Genomic DNA, 10,881 nt, shown 5'->3' on the forward strand with positions numbered 1-10,881 from the left:
AAGAAGGGAGAGGGAGAGAGAGATAGAAACATCAATGATGAGAAAGAATCATTGATTGGCTGCCTTCTGCATGCCCCCTACTGGGGATTGAGCCCACAAACCAGGCATGTGCTCTTGACCAGAATCTGAGACCCCTCAGTCTGCAGGCCAACACTCTATCCACTGAGCCAAACCGGCTAGGGCATGTAGATATTCTTTATCAAGTTGAGGAAGTTCCCCTCTATTCCTAGCTTACTCAGATTTTCCAGTTGTATCTTTATTGTATAGAATGATTTTCCTAAAACACTACTCTTGTTCCATCTCTGTGGCTTTCAGTGACTTTCATTTGGCTATAGGACCTCTTCGACCTGTCACTCAAACTTTTATTTATGTGTCTCCTACCTCCCTGTTATGAACCTTTTATTCCAACTAGACTAGACATCCTATACACTACACACATGTCCCATCTCCATTCACACCTAGACTTGGGCTGTTACCATATCCATCTTCTCTGTCTTCAAACTGGAAATACCTTTTACTTTCCAATTAAAATACTCTCTAGTTCAGCAGTTGCCAACCGGTGGTCCGCAGACCTCTGGTGGTCCGTGAGGTCCGAAAGGTTGGCGACCGCTGCTCTAGTTCACCTTCTTCTTTGAAATGTTCCCACATCACATAGACTTAGTGATCTCTTGCACTTGTATTAATTTTCCTTGGATGTCTGGTCTCTTCAACTACATTGTGTTTAAAGAAAGCAGAAATTTAGTCTTGCTTCTTTGGCTTCCCTGCAGTGCTCTCTAAACTATAAATGGTTAACATCTTGCAGAATACAGAGCTAATTAGCTTATTCAGCAGTTAAAGGTACAACCAAAATCTTGAACTCTGAAGGTGCTTATGATTTGACCCTCTTCCCTACTGTGTACTGAACACAGGAAATGCAAAAGAATCCATAGTCTTGCAGTGATCATGATAGAGGTCTGCATGGATGATCACTGTGGGAGCACAGAGAAAGGAGCATTAGTTCTAACTTTGAGAGTTAGGATGTCTTAACTGTCCTTGGGCAGTTAAGGCTTAGAAGTTTGTCAAGGGTGAGTATATAGGAAGGCCCACCAGGCAGAGGGAACAGTATATGAAAATCATAGAGGCACTATGCATACTTTTTTGTGGTGTCTGCCCAAGTCTAACAAGACTTGGGTGAGGTGCTGGGACTATAGGTAAACAAGGCAAGGCACTACTCACATGGAATGTGGCAAGTTTGGGGACTTGGAAGTAGTTTTTTATAATTGGAGTGTAGGAGCTTTGGGGGTGAGAATGACAAGGAGACAAGGCTGCAGAAGTAGGCAGGATGCCAGATTTGAAGGATTGAGCTAATGGCAGTTATAGATAGGGTAGAGAGGAGGGGTGGTTTGGATGAATCCAATACTTTTTTAGGAAGTAGAAGTAATAGAACCTTGTGACCAATTAGATGTAGGATTAAGGTGGGAGAGTGGGTAATAATGTCTAGATGGTTGGAAAGATGGTGACACTCTCTAGAATTGGGTTTGGCAAACTTTTCCTTTAAAGTGAAATGCAATAAATATTTTAAGCTTTGCCAGCCATGTGGTCTCTGCCTTAACTACTTAACTTTGCCTTTGTAGTTCAAGAGCAGCCATAGACAGTATGTAAATGAATGTGTGAGGCTATGGTCCAGGGAAATCACTACCCTGAAAAGCAGCTGATGTTTTGTTGTAATTTGCCCTTAGGCTGAGCCCGAGACCCTTCTGAAAAGCACAGCCTGTGCTTCTGCCCAAGAACACCCTCCGTCCACCGACAGCACCTTCTTGGGAAGCATCTTGACAGCAATGGCAGACAAAGGTTAGAGGCCCTGGATATTAGGGGTGGGAAAATTATGACCCTGCTGATATCTTCAGCTGTTAAAGATGCCCACCCACAGACCTCTCCCTGGCTTCTACTACGGCAGATTCTTGACTGGATCACCAGAGGGGCCCTATACCATGGTTGGTTTTTGTTTTAGAGCCAGAATCAGCTCCTGTGGCCTTGCTTGGAAGTGACAAGAGTGCTTTCACCCGAGTTGCATCCATGGTTTCCCCTCAGCCTACAGGTTAGGATGGGCTCCAGGGATCCTGCCTCATTTCTAGATCAAGTAGTGATGATAAAGACTAAAGCAGTGAAAAGTGCTTTGCTCTAAAAACCTCAATTCTACTTGGGCTCATTTTATTTCTGTCTTTTGGGACCTGTGATGTTCTGGACACCAAATCCTATGGGTGGGAACATGGATAAGAGTTGCGGAAATAATGGCTACACACTCCTTCCTTTCAGAGCTAAAGGGCTCTACCTCTATCTAGGACTTTCTCTTTCAGAGACCCCAGGCATGGAGAAGAGCCTGGAAGAAATGAGTACTATGACTCTAGAGCTTCAGAGCCTGTGTTCCCTGCTGCAAGAGTCTAAAGAAGAAGCTGTCAGGACTCTGCAGCGAAAGATGTGAGTGGAGTGCAGTCTTGGTGAGAGAGGTCAGCCCCTTACATCAAGACCCAGCTAGCCCTCGAGAGGACAGGAATAATGCTGAATTCTTCTCTCCCCTAGTTGTGATCTGCAGGCTAGGCTACAGGCCCAAGAAGAACAGCATCAGGAAGCCCAGAAGGCAAAGGAAGCGGACATAGAGAAGCTGAACCAGGCCTTGTGCTTACGCTACAAGGTGAAGGAGGGGCTTAGAAGTGGGGCGATGAAGAACTGGGGCAGCGTACTGGCCCACTGGGAACCACTGTCTCTCCGGGAATCTGGGTGGTGGGAATTTTCCAACCACTGCCCTAGTTTTGCCCTTCCTGGGGTCAGACATTTCACATGTTTGGGAATTAGCTATGGGCTGACCCATCTCCTAGGCCGACCTAGAAGTCAGGAACTCTAGCAGAGCTCTCTCAACACCGAGATGTGCCTTGCCTGACTCAGCCCTAGAGGAAGAAAAGTGTTATCAATTGGTAGCAACCTGGGCTGAGCATGGGTTAGGCACTAAATCCCATCTCCTGGCAAGGGCTACAAAGAAGCCAGCTCTCTCAGTGCCTTCTTACCTCCCTTCCCTTCACAGAATGAAAAGGAGCTCCAGGAAGTGATACAGCAGCAGAACGAGAAGATTTTAGAACAGATAGACAAGAGTGGCGAGCTCATAGTACGTTCATCATGATGCCCGACCCTCTGCCTTCTGTGCCCCTGGTAGCCAGGATCCCAAATGTGGGAATTGGATCCCCTGGTCTACCTTGTTCACAGCATGGGATAGGAATGATGGAGAGGACCTTTGAGGGCTACTGTGTACCTCTCCATTCTCATCCCCAGAGCCTTAGAGAGGAGGTGACCCAGCTTACCCGCTCACTTCGGCGTGCGGAGACAGAGACTAAGGTGCTCCAAGAGACTCTGGCAGGCCAGCTGGACCCCAACTGTCAGCCCATGGCCACAAACTGGATCCAGGAGAAAGTGTGGCTCTCCCAGGAGGTGACTTAGAGTTAACAGAGGAGCTGGGCAGCTGGTGGAAACCCTAGGCTGTGCCCCTACTGATCTGGACATACCTATAGGTGGACAAACTGAGGGTGATGTTCCTGGAGATGAAAAATGAGAAGGAAAAACTCATGGTCAAGTTCCAGAGCCATGTAAGAATTCCCATGCCACTGGGGGTCCATTTCTCACCACACCCAGCAAGAGCCCTGCCATATTCTCCTTGCCCCACAAGCTATGCTGTTCTTTTAAGCATAGGACTTAGGCAACTTATTTGCTTTCTAGAGAAACATCCTGGAGGAGAATCTTCGGCGCTCTGACAAGGAGTTAAAGAAACTTGATGACATTGTTCAGCATATTTATGAGGTAGAGGGAGGGAGTTGAACTAATGCAATGTTGCAGGCTTCTCTGTGGCTTTTGTTTTCTCCCCACTAACTCAGTGGGTGCTTCCTGGGGCTATGACTCTGAGCTGCCTATTCTGTGTCTCTTCCCAGACTCTGCTGTCCATCCCAGAGGTCGTGAGGGGTTGCAAGGAGCTACAGGAATTGCTGGAATTTCTGAGCTAAGAAACTAAAAGCTGGAGTCTGTTTCACCCCTCTCTACCTGCAATACTCCCCTGCCCCAACACCAGGACCAACTGGCATAGAGCCAGCTAGGTTTAATGCTATGTAAATAAAGTGTATTTAATGTATTTCTGCAAGCTCACTGAATCTTGTTTCTTGGGTGAGGGGGGTGGATAAAGTCAGGGGAGAAGCAGCTTGGCACTCCTGCCTGGGCACCCTCCACTCACCCCTTCTGCTGCATCCAGGGCCAAAACCAGCTGCCCCTCCTCCCTTCTCTGGCTTCCCCAAATATGCTGGGCACTGACTGGACTGCTTGTTCCCTGGCTCACAGCTTGGGGGTGGGGATGGGGTAGACAAGGCTTCATTCTCCAGCAGGCCCTTCTGAATAAGGGGATGAGGACAGAGAAATTCTGCCCTGGATTCCCACACTTTGTTGGTGCCTCTGCCCTGCTACCTGTTGTGACCGGTTAGGTGACTCCTTCATTAGACCAGGCTTCATCCCCAACATCCAGTAAGGTGCCCAGCACATGGTAAAGGCAATTGTGACAGAAATGAGGGCAGGCCATTTCCTGCCTCTGGGGCCCTGATGGCAGGGCTCCACGAGGTGGGAGGGGGACAGTCCACAACAGCCTCCGAGGTCCTGGCAGGGTAGTCACTCCACCTCGTTGCCCCGCCTCTGTGGGCGTGGCCTTGCCAGGACACCAGTCCTAGGGAGGGGCGTGGCCCGGGCGGGGAGGTGATGGCCCCGCCCCCCGGGGAGTCACGTAGCTCTGCGGCATCCTCAGCCTCATTTACAGGAGCCAGGGCTGAAGCCACAGCTGTTTCAGACCTGAACCCAGGCTGTTCTGTGCTGCCGCCACTTAACTCGCTGCTCACAGGTGAGGCCCGGGTGAGGCGGGAACTGCTCAGCGTCTCAGCTTCCTCTTCCTGACTCTTGCCCCTGCCATCTTTGCCCTGCTCCCTGTGCCCTTGGATGTGCCATCTCAGCTCTCTCCTTCAATCTCTCTCCTTCCTGTCCACTCTAAACCCCATGGTTCAGACCTCCCACAACACCCTTTCCTTGAAGCGCTCATGCTGGAACCTCAGCTTTTCCAATCCCAAATCTTCTTCTGCCTTCTGGGGTTTTTTCTTGGGGTCAGCCTCTTCCACCAAGACCACTTTAATCTCATCTGCTCCCTCTCCTCGGCTAAATTCCCTCTACAGTTCTTTTGCTTTCTCTGTTCCTCTGATCTAGGTCCTTCCTCCTGACTAGTTCGCCTGTCTCACTATCAGCACCCAACAAATCTCCTGCCTTCTCCTCCTGCATCTCTCCCTCCCTTTCTCAGCCTCTCTACTCATTCCTTTCTATCTCAACCCTCTGCTCCCATCTCCTAACTGCAGAGACAACAGGTTTGGGGTATGAAAACTGGTTAGAGAAGCCTGCCATTCCTACTCCCTACCTGCCCCCCTCCTCCCAACCTTTTCCTCCACAAGCCCGGGAAAGAAGGGTGATGTGTCCTTTTGCCTCATTGTGATGGCTTGGAAGTAAGTGCACTTTCCCTAGGGCCCTGCTGAGGATGAGAAAAGGGAAGTTGGAAAGGTCAGGGCTTATACCTACCTGAGGAAGGGGCCAAATTCAACGAAAGAAGGATTGGCATTTTCATTTGGGCAGTAGTTTCATAAGAAGACCTGTAGCTTGAGGGCTGCTTAACTCCCCACCCCCACCCTGCATCTTTCTCCTGGCCTGGGAAGGGTGCCCATCAGAGACAAAAGGAGATGTGGGAACTGGGTCCCCAAGCCTGTTAGCTGTCAGATAAATTGGTGCCACTTTGATGCCCAGGACCCATGCCAAGGACTGCTACTCTGTTCCCAGCCCGGTGCTTACTGGGGAGCAGCGGGGAGGGCCATTTGGCCCATATGACCAGGAAAGGAAGCAGAGGAGATAGTGGGTGGGGTCCATCTTTTATATCTTGTCTCCATTCCACAGAGCTGTCACCATGCCCCATTCATATCCAGCCCTTTCTGCTGAGCAGAAAAAGGAGTTGTCTGACATTGCCCTCCGGATTGTGGCCCCAGGCAAAGGCATCCTGGCTGCAGATGAGTCTGTAGGTAGGTGGGGGCCTATGGTTGGTCAGGGTAGAGGTGGCCAGGAAGCCCTGGGAATGACCTTGTCACCCCTCTTCGTTTGCCCCCAGGCAGCATGGCCAAGCGGCTGAGCCAAATCGGGGTGGAGAACACAGAGGAGAACCGCCGTTTGTACCGCCAGGTCCTGTTCAGCGCCGATGACCGAGTGAAGAAGTGCATTGGCGGTGTCATCTTCTTTCATGAGACACTTTACCAGAAAGATGATAATGGTGTCCCCTTCGTCCGTACCATCCAGGACAAGGGCATTGTCGTTGGCATCAAGGTGCAGCCACTAGCCCTGGATGGGGACTGAGCATGGAAATAGGTGTGTGTGTGTATGTGAGGGGTGTCAAGGGGAATCCTGCCTGGGTTCAGCCTTCTGCCTTTGTTTTCCCTTCAGGTTGACAAAGGTGTAGTCCCTCTAGCCGGGACTGATGGAGAAACTACCACTCAAGGTACAGGATGGGTGGGCTTTAGGACTACAGGGTTGGTGGGTGGTTGATGCTGGCAAAAAGGGGCAGAGTGATGAGACCAGCACTATGCCCACAGGGCTGGATGGGCTCTCAGAACGCTGTGCCCAATATAAGAAGGATGGCGCCGACTTTGCCAAGTGGCGCTGTGTGCTGAAAATCAGTGAACGCACGCCCTCAGCACTTGCCATTCTGGAGAATGCCAATGTGCTGGCCCGCTATGCCAGCATCTGCCAGCAGGTGTGTGTATGCATGCGTGAGGGGTTCAGAGGGGTGCCCTGTGCCTGGTGGAGAGAGAACTTTCTCCCATTCTACTACCGCCCCTACCAAGCTACTCTTCTCTTACCTGCAGAATGGCATTGTGCCTATTGTGGAACCTGAAATCCTGCCTGATGGAGACCATGACCTCAAACGTTGCCAGTATGTCACTGAGAAGGTGAGTCCACACCTGGGCACAGACACATACCACAGGGACAGCCTGGCAGGGAGCTTGTTCCCAGTTCCTGATTCAGAGGCAGGCACTTTCCCCAAGCACTTTTATTTTGTTTTATCCTAGAACAGACCTGTGAGTCTGAGCCTGTACTGACCCTCACAGTCATGCCCACCCACCTCTAGACAGAGAGCAGAGAGCAGTTAAGTGGCCGGGAGCAGACCTTAGTAAACCTCCTCTGATCCTCAGGTCCTGGCTGCTGTGTATAAGGCTCTGAGTGACCATCATGTGTACCTGGAAGGGACCCTGCTGAAGCCCAACATGGTGACCCCTGGCCATGCCTGTCCTATCAAGTATAGCCCAGAGGAGGTTGCCATGGCAACTGTCACTGCCCTGCGTCGCACTGTGCCTCCAGCTGTCCCAGGTACCACCCCACTTCCTACCTTACTCCTATCCTTAGACTGATCCTCAGGTTCTTCTTGTGGCCTTCAGGGGTCCCTAACCCTGGAAAAACAGGGAGTGACTGATCAGTTTGTCTTCTCTTTCTCTCTCTAGGAGTGACCTTCCTGTCTGGGGGTCAGAGTGAAGAGGAGGCATCGCTCAACCTCAATGCTATCAACCGCTGCCCGCTTCCGCGGCCCTGGGCCCTCACCTTCTCCTATGGGCGTGCTCTGCAGGCCTCTGCACTCAATGCCTGGCGAGGGCAACGGGACAATGCTGGGGCTGCCACTGAGGAGTTCATCAAGCGGGCTGAGGTTGGGAGCTAGGGGTGGTGGTTGGTTTGGGGGTAGTGGTGTGTAGCTAGGCAGGGGGTAGCACCCAGAGACTACAGCCTTTGGCACCTGTGGGCTGGCTCAGTCAGCTTACTCCTTACCTCCTCTCACTTTTGCAGGTGAATGGGCTTGCAGCCCAGGGCAAGTATGAAGGCAGTGGAGACGATGGAGGAGCGGCAGCACAGTCCCTCTACGTTGCAAACCATGCCTACTGAGTACTCCATTCCACAGCTCTTGGCCCAGCCACCCAATTTTGCCTGTAGTTATAGCCAGGGCCAAATAGCTTTGCAGAGCAAAGATGCCTCCATCCAGCACTGAGTCATCTTCCTTTTTTCTCCTCCCCTTCCCTCTCCCATTGCTGCACCTGGGACCACTAGATGGGAAGATAGGGAGCCCCTCATGGCTGAGGGCAGGAGAACTTGCTGGAAGTCAGAGCAGGATGCCCGGGTCTCCCCTTGCCTTTGCCAGCTACTCTTCCCCTTGATGGGGTAGCTTCTCCTTGGGCTCTCCTTGCCTGCCCTTTCTCCTGGGATCAGAGGGTAGGACGCCGGACCTGACTTACGCTTTGGGTACATACCACATAGCAAATAAATGATAGCATAACATGCTACTTTGTCTGTCTGTTTTACACATCAAATCCCCACCTCTCAGTTTCTGATCTCTGCTGACTCTATCTGTGGGCCCTCTGGCTGTGGAGGTGGAGAGGATGGGTTTTGATTCTCTGGGTTTTAAGTTTATGGGGGAGAGGTACACCCAATGACCATTCCCATCTCAGGCTCCTGCCTGTTGCTCTCCAAGGCTAGAGCATGGCAATACAGAGGGCTACAAATCTCTCAGGAACTACCATATCAGAAGCACAAGGCTACAGCTGTAGCAGGACGGGGTGTTGCAGGACCTGAGCAATTCCTGAAGGCAGCTTTTGTGCAAGGCCCCAAACTGGGACAGGAAGGGATGGGAGTCTCTCACTTCTCAGCTGTGTTGAGCCCTGCCAGGACTTGACACATTCTGCTAGGGAGAGCCACTGCAGGAGGAGCATCTGGGCTCCTGCCCAACAAGGGAAAACCCCAAGACTTGGGAATGCCAGACTGAGAATGGTATCTAGGAGGTTGCCCAGGGCTATTGTCCACTCCCATTTGGGATAGATGGGGGCACAGAGGGGACCAATTGGAGTGTCTGGGCAAGGGCAGACCTGTGAGTTCTCATGATGAACTTTGACCACTTGGCTGGGATGTGGGGGTAGGTCAAACACCTAGGTCTATCTGAGCAGATAAAAAGATGAAAGGAGCTGCTGGATGTGTTCTGTGTGAACTGGGGAGGCCATACTATGTGTAAAGCGCACAACCAATGCTACATATCCCCTTGCAGTATGGGAATGTAGGTCCAGTGTGACCTGACCTTATATTAAAAATAGCTACTATTACCCTGGCCTGTGTGTCTCGGTGGTTAGAGCATCAGTCTGAGCACTGAAGGGCTGTGGGTTCAGTTCCCAGTCAAGGGCACCTACCTGGGTTGCAGGTTCGATCTCTGCCTCAGAGGGGAGGGGTGTATGAGGGAGGCAACTAATGTGTCTCTCACATCATGTTTCTCTCTCTCCCCTTCCACTCTCTCTCAAAAAAAAAATCAATGGAAAAAATATCCTCAGGTGAGGATTAACAAAAAAACCAAACAACTAATATTTATATAGTACTTTCTGTGTGTTCCTGCCAGGCCCTATTCTAATCATTTTATGTTTATTAACTCATTTACTACAACATACAACTCTATATAAAGTAGATATTATTACAATCCCTATTTTAATTTTTGTTGATCCTCACCTGAGGATGTTTTTTCCATTGATTTTTTCTTTTTAAGAGAGAGTGGAAGGGAGGGAGGGAAGGGGAGAGGAAGAGAAACGTGTGTGAAAGAGACACATCGATTGGTTGCCTCCCATACACACGACTCCCTCCCTCCCCCACCCCTCGCTTTGGGATGGGGATGGAACCTGCAACCCAGGTAGGTGCCCTTGACCAGAACTGAAGCCACACCTTTCAGTGCTCAGACAGACGCTCTAACCACTCAGCACACATGCCAGAGCTATCTCTATTTTATTTTAATATACATTTATCCCTATTTTAACAAGAAAACAGGCACAGAGGGGTTAATTTCTCAAGATCACTCAGGTGAAGAGGTGAAGGCCAGGATTTGAACCCAAGTGATCAGAATACAGATTTTGTGCTGGTGAATTTTAAGTGAAGTCAAACTTTTATAAGTGAGAAGTGAATTAAAATAAATTTAAAAATACTGAATGAGCCCTAGCTGGTTGGCTCAGCAGATAGAGCGTCAGCCTGCAGACTGAAGGGTCCCAGGTTCCATTCCAGCCAAGGGCACATGCCTGGGTTGCGGGCTTGATCCCCAGCAGGGGGCGTGTAGGAGGCGGGCAATCAGTGATTCTCTCTCATTATTGATGTTTCTATCCCTCTCTCCGCTGTCCCTGTTCTCTCTCTAAAAATAAATCAATCAAAAAATTTTAAAGAAATACCGAATGAGCCAAATAGCTAAAAAGGTACTACGTACCTACTAGCTCGCCACCTCCAGGTTTGAGGCTTGAGAGGGTGCCTAGAAGAGGAGCTCTATGATAGAGATAATAAACAATAATGGCGATAGGTGACATTTGAAAGGAAGTTCTTTACATGAATGACCTCATTTTGGTAAATATCTCAATTTTTTCAGATTACTAGTAGAAGAGCTGCCCGTGGTCGCCCAGATTAGTATTTAAGGACTGTAGGGTTGGCACTCTAAACCCCTGTGAACCCCGCCCACCGCTCGCCAGACTTCTCCCGCCTTGGGGCCTGTAGTGTCGCTCTCGATTGGCCACAATCGGGCCGTGGTCCCGCCCCCCAGCCGCTTTCCGATTGGGGGAGGCTTGCGCGGCTCCGCCCCACGGCTAGGGCCCTCGGCATCTAGCATGGCGGCCGCCGGGGCCGCAGCTACAGACCTAGGTGCGGTGGCAGACGGACTGAGGCCTGCGATTCACAGACCGGGAGGGAGGAATGAGGGGGTGGGGACTGTGGGGCGCCGCAGGTCCAGCGGGCGGGGTCCGGGGG

At 50.8% G+C, this 10,881-nt stretch overlaps 3 protein-coding genes across 8 annotated transcripts in view; all 3 read left to right on the forward strand.

Moving 5' to 3' along the window:
- SPAG5 (sperm associated antigen 5) overlaps window positions 1–4,154 on the forward strand; it is a 19,812-nt gene extending 15,658 nt beyond the window's left edge. For all 3 annotated transcript variants that reach the window (XM_014548275.1, XM_014548273.1, XM_014548274.1), the window contains 9 exons: window positions 1,719–1,830; window positions 1,991–2,077; window positions 2,337–2,457; window positions 2,560–2,671; window positions 3,059–3,139; window positions 3,304–3,459; window positions 3,540–3,614; window positions 3,745–3,825; window positions 3,954–4,154. In XM_014548275.1, the coding sequence (XP_014403761.1) occupies window positions 1,719–1,830; window positions 1,991–2,077; window positions 2,337–2,457; window positions 2,560–2,671; window positions 3,059–3,139; window positions 3,304–3,459; window positions 3,540–3,614; window positions 3,745–3,825; window positions 3,954–4,025 (897 nt within the window). In that variant the 3' untranslated portion in view covers window positions 4,026–4,154. The remainder of the gene's footprint in view (window positions 1–1,718; window positions 1,831–1,990; window positions 2,078–2,336; window positions 2,458–2,559; window positions 2,672–3,058; window positions 3,140–3,303; window positions 3,460–3,539; window positions 3,615–3,744; window positions 3,826–3,953) is intronic.
- Window positions 4,155–4,783: 629 nt separating this feature from the next.
- ALDOC (aldolase C, fructose-bisphosphate) lies at window positions 4,784–8,408 on the forward strand. Of its 2 annotated transcripts, none has more exons than XM_005876897.2 (9): window positions 4,784–4,911; window positions 5,989–6,110; window positions 6,197–6,408; window positions 6,526–6,580; window positions 6,675–6,835; window positions 6,948–7,031; window positions 7,275–7,449; window positions 7,581–7,780; window positions 7,918–8,408. In XM_005876897.2, the coding sequence occupies exons 2-9, from the start codon at window positions 5,999–6,001 to the stop codon at window positions 8,011–8,013; spliced, it is 1,095 nt and encodes a 364-aa protein (XP_005876959.1). In that variant the 5' UTR covers window positions 4,784–4,911; window positions 5,989–5,998; the 3' UTR covers window positions 8,014–8,408. The 2 variants fall into 2 exon arrangements, with proteins under 2 accessions (XP_005876959.1, XP_005876958.1); XM_005876896.2 differs by having other exon boundaries at window positions 4,785–4,900.
- Window positions 8,409–10,698: 2,290 nt separating this feature from the next.
- Window positions 10,699–10,881, forward strand: part of PIGS (phosphatidylinositol glycan anchor biosynthesis, class S) — an 11,575-nt gene continuing 11,392 nt past the window's right edge. For all 3 annotated transcript variants that reach the window (XM_014548265.1, XM_005876899.2, XM_005876898.2), the window contains exon 1: window positions 10,699–10,776. In XM_014548265.1, coding sequence (XP_014403751.1) covers window positions 10,743–10,776 — 34 coding nt within the window. In that variant the 5' untranslated portion in view covers window positions 10,699–10,742. The remainder of the gene's footprint in view (window positions 10,777–10,881) is intronic.

Source organism: Myotis brandtii, unplaced genomic scaffold, assembly GCF_000412655.1.
Source record: "Myotis brandtii unplaced genomic scaffold, ASM41265v1 scaffold50, whole genome shotgun sequence".
Lineage (NCBI taxonomy): Eukaryota > Metazoa > Chordata > Mammalia > Chiroptera > Vespertilionidae > Myotis > Myotis brandtii.